The sequence below is a fragment of the Piliocolobus tephrosceles genome, chromosome 6, assembly GCF_002776525.5.
Source record: "Piliocolobus tephrosceles isolate RC106 chromosome 6, ASM277652v3, whole genome shotgun sequence".
NCBI lineage: Eukaryota > Metazoa > Chordata > Mammalia > Primates > Cercopithecidae > Piliocolobus > Piliocolobus tephrosceles.
Window position 1 is genome coordinate 148,502,147 of NC_045439.1, and position 21,939 is coordinate 148,524,085.

General features: G+C 40.2%; 1 protein-coding gene across 2 annotated transcripts in view; it reads left to right on the top strand.

Moving 5' to 3' along the window:
* The window catches only part of FSIP1 (fibrous sheath interacting protein 1), a 199,161-nt gene that overhangs the window by 54,975 nt on the left and 122,247 nt on the right, over window positions 1-21,939 (top strand). For both annotated transcript variants that reach the window (XM_023189356.2, XM_023189357.2), the window contains exons 9-10: window positions 5,362-5,520; window positions 18,295-18,432. In XM_023189356.2, coding sequence (XP_023045124.1) covers window positions 5,362-5,520; window positions 18,295-18,432 — 297 coding nt within the window. The remainder of the gene's footprint in view (window positions 1-5,361; window positions 5,521-18,294; window positions 18,433-21,939) is intronic.

Sequence of the window (21,939 nt, forward strand, 5' to 3'; positions counted from 1 at the left end):
AACCATCCTTTCTAACCCCGTGCCCCCCAGTCCATGGAATAATTGTCTTCCAAGAAACCTGTGCCTGGTGCCAAAAATGTTGGGTACTATTGCTCTAGGATACTTATTTAGAATTTAAAAAATATTTTCATTTATGTTGGGAACTTACACTTGCAATGAGTGGCACCCCCTAAGCTAGATGTCTCTACTACCACCCTCACCAGTGAAATGGGTTTGGATCACTCACATCTAGTAGTACTGAGGTCTCTCAGTACTCACATCTCAGGTCACTCACATCTAGTAGTACTGAGTCGAGGAGTCTGGTGGTGTAGACCCTTAGTTACCTGCATGAACCCTGGCTGTAAAGGATGCTGGTGAAGAGCGTTTTCTGTTCTATCTTGGAAAGGTAAGATTCCTAAAAGCTAGAAGTTCCCCACACATAGCAAGGGTGTGTAGAGGCGCTAGACGGATAGAAAAAAAGGATGCCATTTGCTGCCTCTTACATACATTATTTCTGTAATGGTGTAGTGCATGAAACATTTACATTTCTGTGGAATTTAATCTGACATGCTCTTTCAACTTCAGTGTCATTTGAAAATAATCCCATTCAGACAAGAATTTAAAATCTGTTAGCCACTATTCCATCATCGATTTCTTAGTTTTACTTTTCTGTGATTCTTTGTTATTTATCATTTAGGCTCTATGGTATTAACATCACCTTTACTTAGGAAAAATTACTAGAGTTTGTGAGTGAGTAGGTAATATATTTTAAAAATTATGCATAACTTTCTTTTTTTTTTAAGCTGTCCATGTTTATTTTCAATGGAGAGCAATGGAATTTAAATCAGAACCTGGAATTCTGTCAGTTTATTAGAGTTGTATGGCTTTAGCTACCTGAACCTCACTGAGGCTCAATTTCTTTATACCAACTTACAAGTGTATTTAAAAACATTTATGACTATATCGTAATCCTTATATTGATATACTACAGTCTACCCACTTTCTCCCTATTTTTAGATGTTTTATTATAAATAGCATAGCAATAAATTTTTTATCAGTCATTGTTCTGGGTTGCAAGTAACAAAGATGGACTTTGGCTAAAGCAACACAAAATGAATTTATTGGGAGTCGTGAGTAGTCCATAGACTCAATGGGAAGCTTGGGGAACCAGGTTTGTACACCAGGCAGATGTCCAGGCAGCCCTGAACATGGCTTTAGGAACAGCCTAGTTAGGGGCTGGCTGCCCTGGCTCCACAGCCACCAGATGTTTGTTCTCCAAGAGATGCTCATTGCTGCTACCATCACTGTCTCCATTAGTCATTTCCCTGCACCTTTGCTTCTGTCCCTCAAGGTTCGGGGTGTTTGCTTTTGATTAGCCGAATCTAGGTCATTTGTTTGTCTTCTTGATGTCAGAGAGTGAGGGGGAGTGTCTTGTCGTGATCCTTCCCTGCCAACTCACACACTGTTTGGTTTCACTGAAACAGGGACTGTGAATGCCAGGGTCAAGAGGATAAAATTATAAAAGTCTTGGTGCATAAAGTTTTTACCTGTAATGCCTCTGATTATCACCTAGGGCTTAATTCCTGGTGTTAGCATCTTGAAATCAAAATGTATGAAATAAGTTTCTTTGCCCTCTACTTACCACGTTACTCCAAATATTCTTCATGATTCTTCTGTGTTCTTTTTGCACTAATGCTTCCGTTTATGACCTTATCCATTCTCACAGCCCCCAGGGTTTGAACCACTGTAGATATGTGGGTAAGTCAAGTGTATTTATTTCAATCCCAAGTCTCTATCTTGAATTTCACATAAATGTATTTAACTGCCTAACATAATCTGTGGATATCCTAGGGGGATGTCTGCCAGTTTCAAAAGGTCCCAAACAATTCATTAGCTTTCTCTTCAAACGTACTGCATCTATATAATCCCTAGTTTGGATAACGTGACCACCATCACACCATCACCTACTTCACAAAATCAGGAACTTCTTGTTTTTTTTTTTTTTGATAAGGCCATAACAAAGTTTATTATTTTTTAAGTGGTTTATTTTAAACAAATAAAATACTTTTATTTTAGCTTCAGGGGTACACTTGCAGGTTTGTTCTGCAGATACATTGGATGTCACAGGACTCTGGTGTACAGATTATTTCATCATCCTGGTAATAAGAATAGTACCCAATAGGTAGGTTTTTGATCCGCTCCCTCCTACCACCCCCTGCCCTCAATAGGCCTCAGTATCTGTTGTTCCCTTCTTTGTGTCCATGTGTACTTAATGTTTGGCTCCCACTTAGAAGTGAGAAAGTGCAGTATTTGAATTTTCATTCCTGTGTTATTTTGTTTAGGATTATGGCCTTCAGTTGCATCTGTGTTGCTGCAAAGGACGTTATCTCATTCTTTTTTATGGCTGCATAATATTCCATGGTGTGTATGTCCCAAATTTTCTTTATCTAGTCTATTGAAAGGCATTTAGGTTGATTTTTGTGAATAGTGCTGCGATGAACATATGCATGCATGTGCCTTCCCCCCCAACCCCTTGGGACACAGTCTTACTCTGTCACCCAGGTTGGAGTGCAGTGATGTTGTCATGGCTCACTGCAGCTTTGACCTCCCAGGCTCAAGTGATCCTCCCGCCTCAGCCTTCTGAGTATCTGGGACTACAGGTGCATATCACCACATCTGGCTAATTTTTACACTTTTTTTGTAAAGACGAGGTTTTGTCATGTTGCTCAGGCTGGTATTGAACTCCTGGGCTCAAGCCATACACCTACCTTGGCCTCCCAAAGTGCTGGAATTATAGGCATGAGCCACTGCACCCGGCCTGCATGCATGTGTCTTTATGGTAGAATGATTTATATTCCTTTGGGTATATACCCATTAATGAGATTGCTGAGTTGAATGGTACTTGTGTTTTAAGTTCTTTGAGAACTTGCCACACTGCTTTCCACAATAGCTGAACTAATTTACATTCCTACCAGCAGCGTATAGGTGTTGTTCTCTGCAGCTTTGACAGTATCTGTCATTTTTTTTGACTTTTTAGTAATGGTCTTTCTGACTGGTGTGAGATGGTATCTCATTGTGGTTTGATTTGCATTTTTCAAATGATTAGTGATGTTGAGCGTTTTTTTCATATGCTTGTTGGCTATGTATGTGTCTTCTTTAGAAAATTGTCTATTTGTGTCTTTTGCTTACTTTTTAATGGGGTTATTTGTTCGTTGCCTATTAATTTGCTTAAGTTCCTTATAGATTCTGGATATTAGACCTTTGTTGAATGCATAGTTTGCAAATATTTTTTCCCATTCTGTAATTGTGTTTACTCTATTGATAGTTTCTTTTGCTGTGTAGAAGCTCTTTAATGAGGTCCTGTTTGTCAACTTTTGTTTTTGTTGCAATTGCTTTTGGCATCTTCATTATGAAATCCTTGACAGGGATTATGTCCACAATGGTATTTCCTAGGTTATCTTCCAAGGGTTTTATAGATTCAGGTTTTACTTAATTTTTGTATATGGTGTAAGGAAGAATTCTGGTTTCAATATTCTGCATATGGCTAGCCAGTTATGCCAGCAGCATTTATTGAACAGGGAGTCCTTTTCCCCATTGTTTGTTTTTGTCAACTTTGTTGAAGATCAGATGGTTGTATGTAGTGGGCTTTATTTCTGGGCTTTCTCTTCTGTTCCACTGGTCTATGTGTCTGTTTTTGTACTAGTACTATGCTGTCTTGGTGACTGTTGCCTTGTAATATAGTTTGAAGTCAGGTAACGTGATGCGTCCTTTGTTCTTTTTGCTTAGGATTGGCTTGGCTATCCAGGCTCTTCTTTGGTTTCATATGAATTTTAAAATAGCTTTTTCTAATTTCGTTAAAAAGATCATTGGTAGTTTTAAAAATAGCGTTGAATCTGTAAATTGCTTTGGGCAGTATGACCATTTTAGCAATACTGATTCTTCCTATCCATGAGCATGGAATATTTTTCCACTTGTTTGTGTCATCCCTGGTTTCTTTGAGCAGTGCTTTTTAATTCTCATTGTAGAGGTCTTTCACCTCCCTGGTTAGCTGTATTCCTAGGTATTTTGTTCTTTTTATGGCTCTTGTGAATGGAATTGCGTTCTTGATTTGGCTCTCAGCTTGGATATTGTTGGTATATAGAAATGTTGTTGATTTTTGTACATTGGTTTTGTATTCGGAAACCTTGCTGAAGTTGTTTGTCAAATATAGGAGCTTTTGGTCAGAGACTGTGGGTTTTTAGGTATAGAATCATGTCGTCTGCAGACAGAGATAGTTGAACTTCTTCTCTTCCTATTTGAATGCCTTTTATTTTTTTCTCTTTCTTGATTACTCTGATTAGGACTTCCAGTATTATGTTGAATAGGAGTGGTGAGGGTGGGCATCCGTGTCTTGAGGAACTTGTTCTTTATCCTTGATCTGTATGTCTCCCTGTACTCTTCCACAAAATTACCTCCAGGTGCTGTAAATTCTGCTTCCTATGTATCTCTGGATTCTGTTCTGTGTTCCCAGAAAACATTCCTTAGTTCAGTCATTCAGCACTTTTGTTCTAGATTATAACTATTGCTTCTTAACTGGGCTTTTTGCCTCCACTCTTGCTCTCAGTAGTTCCAGTTTTAAAATATAGGCCTGATCATGGTGTTTCCTTGATTAAGGTCCTGTTTTCTCCAGCCCTTTCCTGCCCACAGAGGTCAGTTGATCCTCTCTGGTTCCCATGGTGCCCAGGGCTTACCAGCACTCTTCACACCTTGTTAAAATTGTTGCTGCCAAGAAATTGAGAACTCCTCGAGGGCAGAACCTTGTGATATTCATATCGAATCACCAGTGCCTAGCATAGTATATATGTTCAGTAGGTGTTTGGTATGAGATTTTTTAATGAATGTAATGAATGGGTTTTATGAGTTAATATGGAACAAATATTAATTGAATGAAAGATGATCAGTTAAGTTTGTGAAACCCAAGCAACTGATTTTATAGACCCTGTGTTACTTTCAAGGAACAGAGTTTGAAAATACCATGTCCCATTAGAGGGTAAACCTGCTTTCTTCCTGCTTAACATGCCACAAAACATTTTTTAAATGTAGATAAATGAGAATGTCATGAGAACCAGACTGTGAAACTAAGAGATTTGTTCCACAGGGGAAACCCCCATCAAAATATTAGGAGATACTTTATGCAGGCTGGCAGATAACAAAACCAGAAACTATTTCATATTATTCTTTTACTAACCCAATGTTAATTCTGTTTGTGTGTGTGTGTTTGTGCGTGTGTGTGTGTGTGTGTGTGTTTGTGTGAAGTCCTGGGCATTGTTGTAGCCACCTGAAAGGTATATTTTGGCAAAAATATAGCCCGGGAATGACCTGGTGACCCTTGTTTCCTCTTAGGGTGATCAGTCTGGCTGGGTGGTCCCAGTAAAAGGATACGCACTGGCAGTCACCCAGCATCAGCAGCTTGCTGAAATTGATATAAAACTCCAGGAACTCTCTGCAGCCTTCCCAACAATTTCCAGCTTTTCTCCAAGACTTGAAAATCAGAATAATCAGGTATTTGAAGAACCCGTAGACTGTTCAAGTTAATGTGTGCTAAAGCTAGTTCACATAATTTTACAATCTGGTTGTTAACCAGTTGCTTTTTCCAGTGATCACAGTTTCCTAACAGTGTGTATATTCCTTTGATTACTTCCACTTTCTACTCACTTTTCTTTCATTTGGGTAATTTTCTGGGATGGGGTCACTGAGGAAATATTTATTTTAATATTATTGTATCTGTATGATTTAAGCTAAATCTCGATCATGATCAAGAGCGAGGGGAGGGAAGAAAGCTGATATGGCACTCATGAGTCCTTTGAGAGTCTTATTTTTCTTTGTTCCTCTGGCACTAGGTGTTAGCAGTGGCAGCCATTGGCCCTTTACTCCGCCACATTCTTTTCGCTCCTTTAATTTAACATCAAGCAGTGAAGCTCATTATGTTGACTTCTCTCCTATGAGAGTTTTGAAATGAATTGTTTCTTCTCTCAGTAGTTCCCTCAAATATTCTTTTACAAAGCAGATGGTGGCTCACGCCTGTAATCCCAGCACTTTGGGAGGCCAAGGTGGGTGGATCACTTGAGGTCAGGAGTTCAAGACCAGCCTGGCCAACAGGCAACATGATGAAATCCCATCTCTACTAAAAATACAAAAATTAGCTGAGTGTGGTGGTGCATGCCTGTAATCTCAGCTACTCGAGAGACTGAGACAGGGGAATCACTTGAACCTAGGAGGCGGGAGGTTGCAGTGAGTTGAGATCATGCCACTGTGCTCCAGCCTGGGCAACACAACAAGATTCCCTGTCAAAAAAAAAAAAAAAATCTGGCAGAAGGTGTGGCATATCAGAAAAGTAAATTTCTCCCCCACCCCTATATTTTAGTACTTCATGGCATCTGGTTTGGTTCGGGTGGTAGACTGAGAAGAAAATTTCTGATTGCGTAAGAGATTAATAACCCTGTAGCAGCTTTGTAAAAGTTTTCACCAGATCATTTTCTCTACAGTCGTAGATGGCTGTGATCTTCGTGGAACATCCAAAGATTTAAATATCAGTAGCCTATAGGTAATCCTTCTGATTTATAGTAAGCACCTTCTCTAAGCTGTGAGTTGAAGGTTAGGGATCTAGCTTCATGCCAGTTGAAGCAACCTGAGGGGAAAGGAGCAGTATGAAGGTGTTCCAAGGAAAACAGTTTTGTAACTGGTTGTATTTCTAAAGGACAGAACAGCTGCTTCTGATCCTTTAAACCACAGTAGTAATGCTGTTATTCCCACTATCGATTTGAAATTCTGCAGTGGGATGAAAATTCTTGGAAAACAGAGATAATTGGAATCTTTGTCCTCACTCGAATGTATCCCAGGACTTTGTATTTTATTTTATTTTATTTTATTTTAAGATGGAGTCTTGCTCTATCACCAGGCTGGAGTGCAGTGGCGCAATCTCAGCTCACTGCAACCTCCACGTCCTGGGTTCAAGCCATTCTCCTGCCTCAGCCTCCCGAGTTGCTGGGACTACAGGCACCCGCCACCACGCCCGGCTAATTTTTGTATTTTTAGTAGAGATGGGATTTCACCGTGTTGGTCAGGATGGTCTCTGTCTCCTGACCTCGTGATCCACCCACCTTGGCCTCCCAAAGTGCTGGGATTACAGGCGTGAGCCACCGTGCCTGGCCATATCTCAGGACTTTGACATGAGTTAGGCTAGTTTATTTACGTTACTGAATTCTGTTTTTCAAAAAGGAGGAACCCTACATAGAATAATAAAATGTTTCAGAGATACTCTTTGTTCTTTTCATGTTTCAGTTTATTTTTGTTTTTGCTAGATTTCAAGGGTAGCTGAAATCTCAGAGCGGAACTATGATCTTAAATATAGAAAATGTCTTTTTCATGACTGTCAAATGAAGTGAAGTCTGTGAAGTCCAAGGCACTGATAGAGCCATCCAAAAGGTGCATTTTTGGCAAAAATATAGCATGGGAATGACCTGGTGACCCTTGTTTCCTCCTCTTCTTGAAAGAGACAGAGAATTCAGAGATTTGTTGGGCCATTAGGATTTCAAATAAAAAGCATGAATATGGTCCCATTTTCTCATCATCAACAAAATCACATTTTCAGAGTTCACTTTTATGGTTCAGATAAGATATTTTAAATGTAATGAAAGGGAAAACCAGTACATTACATTTTTGTTACATACTGAGATTATGTGTTTTTATGTGAAACAACATATATTTGGAAAGAAAAGGGAAAACAACATTTTGGGACTCCCACTGGATGTAGAAACAAAAATGTACTGTAGTTGTTAAAAAGAAATAATTTATGCTTTTTGCATGTAAAAGAAAAAAGAATATCTTTTGAGCTTTTGTTCAATTTCCCTTTGGCATTTCTTCATTTCTAATTAAAACCAGCATTGCACATTGAATTTTCAAAGCAAAAATGCTAACATGGCAAAGTATTTTAGGGATATTATTTTTGGATTGAACTACTTTTTGTATAAATACACTGTATCTTGAATAAACCCTGTGTATCTGTGTAGTTGATGAATGAGTTCCAATCAATTGCTAATCCACAAATATTCATAGTTCATATTCACTTTAACTCTTCTGCAAACCATTAACTCACCAGTAATTTTTCTATGTTCTTCTTAAGAATTTCTTTTAAGTGGAATATAAATTGCTGGTTTTGAACAATTGATTCAACACATACTGAGTGCTCCTGGATATAAGGAATGGTAGAGAACTTAAAGGTGAATCAGGCAAATAAAATACTTTGGAATCAGAAAGTCTCACTTCAGCCTGGACACAGTGGCTCACGCCTGTAATCCCAGCACTTTGGGAGGCCAAGGTGGGCGAATCACGAGGTCAGGAGATCGAGACCATCCTGGCTAACACGGTTAAACCCCGTCTCTACTAAAAATACAACAAAATTAGCCAGGTGTGGTGGCGGGCGCTTATAGTTCCAGGTACTTGGGAGGCTGAGGGAGAGAATGGCATGAAGCTGGGAGGCAGAGCTTGCAGTGAGCCAAGATTGCGCCACTGTGCTCCAGCCTGAGCGACAGAGCAAGACTCCGTCCCAAAAAAAAAAAAAAAAAAAGGTGGAAATTATCTGCACATGTATACATATGTAACAAACCTGCATGTTGTGCACTTGTACCCTAGAACTTAAAGTATAATTAAAAAAAAAAAAGTCTCACCTCAAATTTGGCTGTAACATTTACTAGTTCTGTGGACTTGGGCACCAATTAGAAGCTCTCTAAACATCGTTTTCCTTATTTATAAAATAATAGTAATATTCTTTAGGGTTCTTGTAAAGAGTAGCTGAGTTAATATACATAAAGTGTTTAGCACAGTGACACGGAACTCAGCGAATTATATTATTATAAGTGACATAAAGAGTGTATTTCCTTATGGGAGGTATTGAGTAAATGTAGAAAACTGTGGACAAGACAGCACAGGCAAGTGCCATAGGAAGCTTTTTTTTCTTCAAGAGACAAGGTCTCGCTCTGTCACCAAGACTGGAAGTACAGTGGTGCAATCATGGCTTGCTGCAGCCTTCTCCTCCCGGACCCAAGTGTTCCTCCAACCTCACCCTCCCCAGAAGCTGGAACTACAGGTGCACGCCATCACACCAGCTGTTTTTTTAAATTTTTTGTAGAGATGTGGTCTCACAGGCTGGTCTTGAACTCCTGGCCTCAAGAGATTCACCTGCCTCAGCCTCCCAAAATGCTGGGATTACAGGCACGAGCCACCGTGCCCAGGCTCATAGAAGGCTATAAGTAAAGTGCTGTGGTGGTTCAGAGGAGAGGGAGAGAGCACATCCGAGGAATATCCAGAAAGTCTATTTCCATAAGTGAGTGGTAGGAGGAGGAAGAGGAACTAGGGAGGGAGGCAGAGGGATCAGAGACACAGAAGACCACCATTGTGTATCACGAGGCTGAAAGCTGGTGGCCTACAGCAGCGGTCCCCAACTGTTTTGGCATCAGGGACTGGTTTCATGGAAGACAATTCTTCCACAGACCCATGGAGAGGGATGGGTTCGGGGTGATTCAAACATGTTACATTTATTGTGTACTTTATTTCTATTATTATTACATTGTAATATATAACAAAATAATTATACAACTTACCATAATGTAGACTCAGTGGGAGCTCTGCGCTTGTTTTCCTGCAATTAGACGGTTCCATCCACGGGTGATGGGAGACAGTGACAGATCATCAGGTATTAGATTCTCATAAGGAGTGTGCAGCCTAGATTCCTTGCATGTGCAGTTCATGACAGGGTTCACACTACTGTGAGAATCTGATGCTGCTGCTGATCTAACAGGAGGCAGAGCTCAGGTGGTGAGGCGAGTGAGGGGAGTGGCTGCAAATACAGATGAAGCTTTACTTGTGCCTGCCACTCACCTCCTGCTCTGGGGCCCTATTTCTAACAAGCCACCTACCAGAGCTGTGCATGGCCTGGGAGTCAGGAACCCCTGACCTACAGGACAAATTAAGCTCTCAGATGGGTCTCCTTTTGCTTACAAAGTGTTTAAAGATTTTTCTTAGCCAACATTTAAAAAATTAGGTGAATTCGTATAAATATCCAGATTTCTAGTTCTCTCTTGAAAAATTCAAATTAGAAAATATGTCAGCATTAGACCTAAATTCTTGCTTGGCAATTACTGGATTGAGCTGAATAGCAACTGCTCTTTCTGTGGGGCACAGATTCTCCAGTTTGCTGCAGTATCCACCACTCTATATTGTATGGCAGGCCCTGAGGCCCACTTCACGCATTTATGTTGCTTGTCCAGCCTTTGCAGAGATCATCAGTACATTTTTGAATGCCTACTTATTTCATAGGAGACACTGTAGTGGCTGATGTAGTGTCCAGACTAGTATGAAGCTTGATCTCTGACCTCAACGTAGCTTGTAGGAAACCAGAGGATGTGATGTAAGCATAGAACAAGTTGTGGAGTGACTGTGATGTGAGCATAGAACAAGTTGTGGAGTGACTGTGATGTGAGCATAGAACAAGTTGTGGAGTGACTGTGCGGTGAAACAGGAACCACCAGCAGAAGGGCACTGATCGGATGAAAAGTACGGAAAGTGTATGCTGCGGGAGCACAGGGAAAGGAAAGGTTATTTGATGAAGGCATGATGTTTTAAAAATTCCATTGAAGATTTATCTTTGTTGGTCAAGAAAACAGTTTTCTGAACAAGCTGAAACATAGACTTTCTGACTTATCTGTGTATGGTAACTATAAGGTAGTAAGTTGGTATGCACATAGATTTAAGATGATAATGTGGTTGGGTCAATGTGGTTGAGTCAGAATAGTTTGAGGAACTCTAGGAATGTGGCTCAGAGATGAAGGAGGTGTTGGTCTTTGTGAAAAGGGCAGATAAGAAGTCTTCTTCTCTTTATGGGCTCGCTGATTGTGACCTCGTTCTCATATAGATGCTCTGGCCCAGCACTTAACTTTATGGCAATGTTTTAAAAGCAGCATTTGGCTTTTACATATCTGATTTCCTTAGCATAAAACAAAGCATGTGGTTATAGCATATTACTGCGCTTTCTGTAATGTGAATAATATGTGGTTGCAGTTTTTACATCTGCTTTTTATTTTCATTTTGTCTTAGCACGAGAACTAATTGAAGCAATTTTTTCTCAAGATCTGTGGTTTAACTGTGCATACTTTTCTGTATCCATCTCCTAACCCTCAACAAATCAGTTCGTTCTTTCCACGTATTGTAAATCCCACCATAAAACTGAGTGATGTTCTATAATTTAGTTACCATACTTCTTATTTGTAGATGTATTAGATTCCAGTTCTCTCCAGAAATATCTAAAATATAGGAGTTATATAAGCATTCAGTTTCTTAAATCCTTAGCAACTGGATTCAATAATAAATTCTATTCCGTTTGGCTCTTATATACAAGTACAGTTTATTCATCTCTCATGACATCAGTTTTACTAAATCTAGAATTCCAGTTCACCGTTAGATTTTTTTTTTCTGATTGGGGAGGGCCTCAGAAATGGCTCTCCTTGACAGGCGGCATCACTGTGTTCTTAAACTAACTAGTTTAATTGAATATAAAGGTCCTCCTTCGTTTGATTTATTCTCTTATTCTTAAACTATTGATTCAGTTGTACACAATTTGGTAAGCTCAAGAAAAAATTAGCAATCATTTGATTGAGGAAAATTGTAGTTTATATTGATCTCCTTTCTTGCCAAGATCATGTTATTATTGCTGACAGCAACAATTAATTTTTTTTTGGTTTCTTCCTGTCTCAATATTAGCTGAAATTGAGGAAATACAGACCATTGTTTGACATGTAATTCTGAAAGATGTTTTATTATTGGGTCCAGGGATTTGTATAGTTCCAGTAATGGCCATGGACTCCACTTGACCCCAGATGTACTTAAAGTGTTGGTTGAGGGCAGGAATTTAGGATTTTTTAAATGTATGCTAGTTACAGGCACAGAAATCTTATTGACCATCTGTTCGTTTCCAAAACCCATAGAAGCCACAGGAGCATGGATTTATGGGTTTGAGGAACAAATAAGAAGTTACTTCAGAGCTCTTTACCTCCAGTGCCAATCTGTTAGATCTCCAGTTAAATCTGGGAAACTACCCTTGCCACCTCCATTTTACAGATTACTGTGAAGTTTATATTTCTTTGCTTCCCTCTGTTAAGCTTCTGATGTAGTCAAGGTTTCCTTCATTTTTTGGCATTAATCCAAGGTGATAAAAACAATCTGCCTGAAATATCTTGTTCTCTACTTTTGGTACTGCCAGGCACATGATCCATCTGATGACAGGAAATAGCAGGAACCTATGGAAATGTATAGCATTAGCTTGAAAACATAGGACAAACTGGCTTTATTTAGGCAGGTTTGTATTTTCCCAATCCTTAACGCATGCCTTATTTGCATATCAAATAACTTATGAAGCTGTGGGTAATTTCCTCTGTTTTTGACTTTTGAAAATGAGTTTATTTTGCTTCAAAGATCCCTTTTGGCCTACTCAACACCACAGATACTTTTTCTAAGGATAAACTCAGAATCTCTTGGCAACCAATTAGTCAAATCAACAAGTATCTATTGATCTTGGCCTCAGGGACAGTTCTCTTCTTGTGGCATATCGAGGAGAGCTTTTATTGAATTCTCCATAAAAGCATTCCTGTATGACTCAGAAACACAGAAATGATATGCCGGTCAGAGAATCTGATTAAACATTTCTACTATGAGAAATCAAGATATTTCCTGATGATTATGAGGACAGACAGTACTGGTTGGCACTTTGTTGTGAGAAAAGGATCTTTCCTGGCACCACAGAGCTTTTTGAGTTTGCAGCTGGGCAATTTTTGTCAGCATCAGTGGCTACCTTTCCTTGTCCTCCCTTGGCCTCTGCTTTCATCATACAGTATTTCCCAAATATTTGAACTATATGGTTATGCTATTGGAGGCCATGACTGAAGAAAGCTGTTGTATATCCTTTGGGTCTAATTGTAGAGAATTACACACTCATAAGCTATTAGAAGGGGAAATAACTTTCTCAGAAGTAATTGAGACCTAGAAAGAGGAGGTGACTTCCTCAAAAGTACACAGCTGATTGTTCCAGCAGAACTGAAGCTAGAATCCAACCTTCGGGTCTATACCTCTTAGGTATGGAGAGTCACATTGTCAGAACAGAACAAAAATGGCCTTGGTAGAAAAATTTGTTAAAAATAAAAAATCAGTGGCTCACATCTGTAATCCCAGCACTTTGAGAGGCTGAGGCAGGAGGATCCCTTGAGCCCAGGAGTTCAAAATCAGCTTGGGCAACATAGTGAAATCCATTCCTTCTTCATACACAAAAAATCAGCAAGGTGGTGTGCGCCTGTAGTCCCAGCCACTTGAGAGGCTGAGGTGGGAGGATCGCTTGAGCCTGGGAGGATGAGGCTGCAGTGAGATGTGACTGCGCCACTGCACTCCAGCCTGGGCGGCAGAATAAGACCATGTCTCAAAAAAAAAAAATCAAACAAAAAAGGTCTGTCTGCTTATGAAATTGATACATGTTTATTGTAGGAAATTCAGGAACTACAAAAATAAGAAAAATAAGATTAAACAATCAGGATTTTTACCAAGTTAATTATTGTTAAATTTCCTTCCAGTCTATTTCTCTCTACACACACACACACTTACACACACACTCTATATATCAGTTAGAGTTTTTGACAAGAAACAGAAGGAATACCTAGCTTGTATTTTGAAGAGAATTATATGAAGGGACTATTTATATAGCTTTAAAGGAGCTAACAGTGGATGTTGGGACACCAAGAGACTAGCCACAGTGGACAGGGGGAAGAAAAAGTGTGTGGGAGCTCAGCAAGAGCTGGAGCTGTGGGAGAAGAACTGGCCATCTGAAGTTGTAATAATAGAGGACATGAGCAAAGGGTTAGCCAACCCCAGCCCCCTCAGCATGAGCATTTGAGCTGTAGTTAGTTTCCTAACTCTGTTTCCTTGGCAATCTGAGAAAAGTTGGAATGCCGAATATGTTAGGAGGCAACTTTGCTTATGCTTAAAATGATCCCTGGATTGGGAGAATTATAAAGACCTGATGGAGAAGCCATATTTTGGGCATCTCTGACTGCAGTGATTCTTGTGGCTGGGCACATTTCTTGCTGAGTCCCTGGACTCAGTGTGCCTGTGGGGGCATTTCAAGACATAATGGCTCCTGTAGGATAGGAGGATTTTAAGACAGGCAGCTTATAGCTGTTTTGCTCTTTATACCTATATTGTTTTGGCATGGACTGTAGCAAACACTCCCATTGAAAAGGGATACCTGATACTGCCCTGCTGTGTTTCCTGTTTTATATCCTTCTGAGTAGAGTGGCTCTAAGTGTGTTGTCTGTTAGTCTTTGAGCATGAATATGCAGTTGAATCTAAGAAAACTCAGCACATCTCAGGGATACATCACTGCCCAAACTGTGATGCAAAAGTATGGGGGGAAGGGGAAAAATACCCCAAGCTCTCTCTCCTTCTGTCCTCTACTGTCCTAGAACTCCTCCCCTTACTTTGAGTAAACCTAACCAGAAGATGGAGCTCCAGGAGAAACGCCCTGATGGTCCCAGCTGTGGCAGGTACTCACCATAGTTTATCATACTTCTATTGATGGACACCTGGGCTGTTTTCAGTTTTTAGCTGCCATGAACATTTGTGTACAAGGCTATAGTTACATATATTAATTTCTCTTTGATAAATTCATAGGATTGAATTTTTGGGTCACAGGATCGACAAACATTTAACTTTTTATGAAATGGCCTGTTTTGGCATGGTGGCTCACACCTGTAATCCCAGCAGTTTGGGAGGCCAAGGCGGGTGGATCACAAGGTCAAGAGATCGAGACCATCCTGGCCAACATGGTGAAACCCTGTCTCTACTAAAAATACAAAACTTAGCTAGGCATGGTGGCGCATGCTTGTAATCTCAGTTACTCAGAAGGCTGAGGAAGGAGAATCTCTTGAACCCAGGAGGCAGAGGTTGCAGTGAGCCAGGATTGCACCAGTACACTCCAGCCTGGCAACACAGAGAGACTCCATCTCAAAAAAAAAAAAAAGAAATGGCCTGTTTTTCAAAGTGGTTGTACCATTGTATAGTCCTGCAAACAATGTAAGAGAATCCCTCTTGTTTCACACATTTCCAGCATTTGGTGTTCAGTTTTTCATCTGGGCCATGCTAGTGGCTATATAGTAGTGTCTCGTTGTGGTTTAATTGAATTTCCCCAATGACTAACGATGGGAGGAGGTTTTCATGTTCTTATTTGTCATGCACACAGCTTTTATGAAGTATCTGTGCAAGTCTTTATAGAATTTGATTGTCATTTGATTGTTATTGTCTATTTGATTATTTTTATTATCGAGTTGTAGGAGTTCCTTATATGTTCTGGATACAAGTCCTCTGTCAGATATGTGTGTTATGATCATTGTCAGTCAGTGGTTTGTTCATTTTCTCAATGGTGGCTTTGATTAAGCAACATTTAAAAATGTTGTTAAGTCCAACTTATAATTTTTTTCTTTTTGTGCCTTCTCTTTGCTTGCCCCAAGATTTAGAAAAAATCATAGTTGTAGATTATTAAAATAATTTCAATTTAAAAATGAAATCCAGGGTGCTTTTCAGATTACCATGTGTCCTACTTCATAGCAGGTGTGTCTTCATAAAAGTTTATAAAATGCTGACTGCTTAGCATTGCAAAGAGACCTTGATACCATTTTTTCCAAACTCCTCCCTAACATTAGATTTCCTTTAAAAAATATTTCTGATAATAATTCAGCCTCTAGATGTGTATTCGACTGTTCTCTCACTGCTATAAAGAAATACCTGAGAATGGGTAATTTATAAAGAAAAGAGGTTTAATTGGCTCACGGTTCTGCAGGCTGTACAAGAGGCATAGCAGCTTCTGCTTTTGGGGAAGCCTCAGGAAACTTACAATCATGGCAGAAGGTGAAGGGGAAGCAAGCACTTCTTACATGGCCAGAGCAAGAGGAAGAGAGAGAGAAGAGGGAGGTGATACACACTTCTAAACAACCAGACCTCATGGTAACTCACTCACTCATAATCACGAAAACAGCACTGAAGGTATGGTGCTAACCCATTCATGAGAACTCCACCCCCATGACCCAGTCACCTCCCACCAGGCGCCACCTCCAACACTGGGGATTACAATTCGACCTGAGATTTGGTAGGGACACAGAGCCAAACCATATCAGGATGCTTCTAGAGATTGAAAGCTACCAGAAGTGAGAAATGAAGCCAAATATAAAATAATCACTTCTTGAAATTGATGCACTCTTATAATAATTTGCTAAGTAGAATTGTATACAATAAGAATTTTACTGAAATTCATTGCTAGTTTGATGAAAGTTTTGAAAACCAAAATTATAGTCTATTGGCCAGTGCTTACACAGCTTCAGGATTATAGTTTGCATTGGGATACAGAGAATAGGGTCAGCCATGTCACTGTCTAGGCAGTGGCAGTGTGGTAAGTGCAATAAAGGAACATGTGGCATGGCTGAGAGACTAATTTGTCCTTTGTGGGTATGTCAGGGAATATTGTGGAAATATGCTTGAGCTGGGCTCAAAATGGGTAGGAGTCCCCACAAGGAGCTGGAGGGTTGGAATCGGGGGAACTAGGAGTAGTGAATATTGCTGCACATTTGAGTCTGAGTCTCAAGCAGTAGGAAATGAGATGAAGAGATTGGTAGGGCCTAGAGCATGAATACTTTGCACCTTGTTCTGTGACTTCCCTGCAAAGAATGGAATCAACAAGGGTGACTGGTAGCATCAAGACCAGCCAGGAGGCTCCAGCAGCAACCTAAGTCAGTAGTTCTTGAATTCTCAAATAGGTGTGCTTCAGTTTATTAGTCCTTAGTCCTTTTTTTTTTGAGACAGAGTCTCATTCTGTTGCCCAGTCTGGAGTGCAGTGGTGCCATCACAGCTTACTGCAGCCTCGACCTCCTGGGTTCAAGTGATCCTCCCACCTCAGCCTCCCAAGTGGCTGGGGCTGTAGGCGTTACCATACCTGGCTAAGTTTTTAATTTTTAATTTTGTAGATATGGGGTCTCACTATGTTGCCCCGGCTGGTCTCGAACTTCTGGGCTCAAGGGACCCTCCTGACTTGGCCTCCTGGAGTGTTGGGGTTACAGGTGTGAGCCACCATGCCTGTCCCATCCTTACCTTTTGAATCAGAATCTCCTGGGTAGAGGCTGGTCCTTCAGATTTTTTCCTGGGCTCTGGAGGTGATTCTGAAGCTCACTGGAGTTTAAAAACTGCTGGTGAATGATGAGGATATCTTAACTAAGACAGTGAGAAAGAAACAAGTGCCTTGATTAGAGAGGTATTAGGGATTGGCAACTGGATAGTATTCCTGCTGACCAGCTGTATGTAAGGAATGGGGGAGTAGGATTATGGCTTGAGTGATTTCAAAAATGTCATTCCTGCCTGTTACTTATATGGCAACACAGAGCAGATGTGTGCGAGAAAGGAAGTTTAATCTTAGATATAGAAACAAATTCCTATCAAGAAATGCCCATTTTTATCACCCAGAAATAACATTAACTTTGGGAAAATATAGTTCTGTCAATATAAATATTGCAGATAGTAATGAAGTACTTTCATTATATAATACTTAATCTTTTCAGAGGACATACTCAGCTTGCATTTGTTTGGCATTGAGATTTGTTGCTTGCCTACTACATACTGTGATGACTTTTAGCCTAGATCTATTACTATTATTATTGTTTTACAGATGATGAAACTGAAGCTCAGAGAGGTTAATTCATTTCCCTAAGGTCAGTCTAGTCAGGAAGGAGGCAGGGCGAAGATTCAGAACTCCTGACATTGCCAAATCCAGTTTTCTTCTCATTATTACACAGCTGCCTCTAATAATGTGGATGGGCAGGGTTTTTTTTCTTCTTATTTGTACATGATAAACTTGAAGTCCAGAGAAAAGTCCAAGGTTTCAAGCTGGTAAGTATCAGAGCAGGGACCAGAACCCAGGTTCCTGTTTCCTGACCCCAGCTCTTTTCACTGTCTCCTTCTGCTTCCCAGGTACTTACAGAAGTTGGGTTCCCTTCCTGCTTTTTGTATGTACAATTGGACCTTTACCTCCTAAAATGGGAAGACTTTAAAGCATTATAAAATATTGTTTTGAAGGGAAGAAATACTGTTTGAGAAGCAAAGCTAACCCTCAAGGCTCAGTTGCTTTGAGGTTGGTATGTGACAGCACATTTCCAGCCTGGGAATGATGTCTTTTGTTGTTGTTGTTGTTGTTTTAATTAGGAACCTGACTTTGATGGTGAAAGAAATATGGAAGTAATTCCAGGAGAAAAGGTACTCAGGAACACCAAACAGCAACGGGATCTGCATAATCGGCTGAGAGAGATTGATGAAAAGCTGAGAATGATGAAGGAAAATGTGGTAAGTCTTTCTTTTCTTTTAATTAATTTTTTTTTTAGAAAAAAATAGAGGTGGGGGGGGTCTCTCTATGTTGCCCAGGCTGGTCTCGAACTCCTGGGCTCAAGTGACCTGCCCCACTCAGCCTCCCAAAGTGCTAGGATTCCAGGTGTGGGCCACCACACCCGACCATCTCTCTTATTTAAAGTTTAATTATAGCCAATACTTGTACCAAAAAAGGTTTCAGTCTCTTTTGACTATTTTATGACTGTTTTCATGTGTTAAATCAGCCATGTGAATTTGTCAGTAACAATGTGAGTAAAAGCTAAACATATAATTCATAGGACTTTGATATTATTCTGAATTTAAGCAATTTATATAACATAAAACATTAATTTCAATAACATAAAGCATATTCTGACTTCAGATAGTGTGTAAGATACTTCGGATAGTGTGTAAGATACTATCTGAAGTCAGAATAATTATCCTTAATCCTAATATTCTGACAGTGACACAAATATTCGTTTTTTGTGGAAAAATTCGGTAGTTCTCCCTAAAATCATCCTTCTGTTTTGAACTTATAGCTTAAATTCTCTCACTTTTTCTTTGTAATTACTAATATATTATTAGTAATTAATGAATTTTAATGCATTCCAAGTCTTTCTTGGCCTACTTCATGTTTTTCTTGCTCAACATAAAGACATGTCATTACTGATGAGTGAAAACTCTTAGAGCAACTCATTTGTGAGCTGGTTGATACTCTGAACCTGTTAGAAATGCTCTATCGTATTATGATTTTCCAGCTACCCACAGCATGTTTTTAGCTGGATACCTGGATTTTACCTAAAATTAAACGTGTCAAGGCTGAGCTTGTGACTGTGGTCTTGTGGTAATTACCTGCAGTAACCCCTTTTGGTCTCCTGCTAAATTCTGTCATCTTGGGTGATCTTCAAGCCTCTGAGTTTTAATCAATGTGACTGATTTGTTGCCATATCCTTCCTGAGTTTCTTATGACTCAAAGTCTTTTTTTTTTTTGTCCCTACTTTTATCACCCTTCTCTCAGTGTTGTCACCTCATGCCTTAGCCACTTATAACCTGGTTTTTGTAGGATTTCTTGTTTCCAGTCACTCCCTTCTCTCATTATTCCACTTAATATACTGCACTGTGGAGTAAACATCAGGTGAGTGATTTTAAAATGTGCTCCCCTTCAGAGCCCCTGAGAGTGTGTCACAACACCTTGATGGTCAAGCCCAGCTGAACTGCCCTCACTGCCTGCAGGCCACAGATAGCAGCACTGACACAGAGCCTGATGGAGATCAGGGCCACCGCATGAGAGTTAGGCAGCAGATCTAAAGGGAATTAATACATGGTGCTTCTTTTAGAGCTCATTTTTATTTGCTTTGCATGGAGAATCTCATGGGTGTTATATTTCAGGGAGACCTCTGTTTCCATTTTCAGAGAGATTTCCCTGCTTGATGGGATGAAGTAGAAGAAGTAGGAATGGGCCGGGTGCAGTGGTTCACTCTTGTAATCCCAGCACTTTGGGAGGCCGAGGTGGGCGGATTGCCTGAACTCAGGAGTTCGCGACCAGCCTGGGTAACAAGGTGAAACCCTGTCTCTACTAAAATCCAAAAAAAATTAGCTAGGTGTGGCGGCGTGCACCTGTAGTCCCAGTTACTTGGGAGGCTGAGGCAGGAGAACTGCTTGAACCCGAGAGGTGGAGGTTGCAGTGAGCCCGAGATTGCGCAACTGTACTCCAGCCTGGGCGACAGGGTAAGACTCCGTCTCAAAAAAAAAAAAGTAGGAATGGTAGGGAAGTGTAAGGGGGCTCTTGGCCATTCATTGTAGTGGTAATGATGGTACATTGTAAATTCGATGTGATAAATGAAATGTTTGTGGTTTGATTGGTTTTGAAAACTGTTGGTACTTCCTCTCACCCCATATCTTCCAATCCAAGGTGGGCTAAGCCTGTCACTCCCCATGATCCATTCTCCTGATTTCTGACTGCTGTGGTCTGGAGGTTTGTGTCCCCCCGGAATTCCTGTTGAAACCCTAATCCCCAAGGTGATGGGATTAGGAGGTGGAGAATTTGGGGAAGTGATTAGGTCATGTCAGTGAAACCCTTGTGAGTGAAATTAGTGCCTTTATAAAAGAGGCCCAAGGGAACTCATTTGCCCCTTTTACCATGTGAGGATGTAGTGAGAAGTCACCCTTATCAACAAGGAAATGGGCCCTTACTAGGCACCAAACCTGCTAGCTCTTTGATCTTGGACTTCCCAGCTTCTAGAACTGTGAGAAATAAGTTTCTGTTGTTTATAAACCACCCAAAGTACCATTATTTTGTTGCCCAAACAGACTAAGACGCTGGCCATTTATCACATACCTTGAACATGTACCTGTTCTTTTCTACCACGTCTCTACCATTATTTAATTTTTGGCTCAAAGCCAGGATCCTTTAAGAAAGCGTATGTCATTTCACTGCCTTATGAAGTTTGGCTACACTTAAAGGGATATGATAAATGTCAAGAGTTGGTTGTTATCCAAGTGGAAAAGAATAATACATGAGTGGATAAGAGCAGTTATTGAATACCAACTATGAGCCAGGCACTGTCCCAAGTATTTTACAGATAAAGAAGTGTTTAATCATCACAGCTGCTCCATGAGGTAAATACCAGTCCTCATTTTGTAGATGAAGAAATGGAGCAAAAGAGAGGTTGACTAATTCCTTAAGGCTAGTAAGTGGAGGAGATAGGATTCAAATGGTTAGCATTTAACAACTATGCTATTACTGCCTTTCTGGGGCCTGCTTTTCTTTTCATGATTAATGTTTTTTTTTTGTTAATTAAAGTGTGATAAACTTGTTATAATCAGTAATATTCATGAGTGAAATGTTTGGGTTCCCCTATACAAATTTTATTTTCATAGTTTTGTGTTTTATAGGTAACACTTTCAGAGGCTGTTATCTGCATGATAAAGGCCCACGAATGTTGATATGTACTGTTTTATGTTTTTTTTTTTTTTTTTTCTGAGACAAGAGTATCACTTCCGTCGCCCAAGTTGGAGTGCAGGTAACCTCCCACCTCAGCCTCCTGAGTAGCTGGGACTACAGGTGTTGCCACCATGACCAGCTAATTTTTTTATATTTAGGAGAGGCAGGGGTTTACCTGGTTCCCAGACTGATCTGTCACTCCTGAGCTCAAGCAATCTGCTCACCTTGGCCTCCCAGAGGGCTGGGATTACAGGCCTGAGCCACCACGTCTGGCCCTGTTTTATGTTTTCATTGCTTAGTGTAGATTCATAACTGATTTCATAATTGTGGATTCACATTGTGTACCATGTGACCTGTTGAGGGGAAGATACTGTGTGTTTCAAACTCTGAAAACGCACTGTACCTCACAGATGGCTAGATATTATTTCGACCGGGAATCTGGAGACCTGAGCCCTTGTTTCAGTTTTGTTTATAGCCTGCTCTGTGACTTTGAATAAATTACATAGTTTCTTAGAGCAGGGGTCCCCCACCCCTGGACCAAG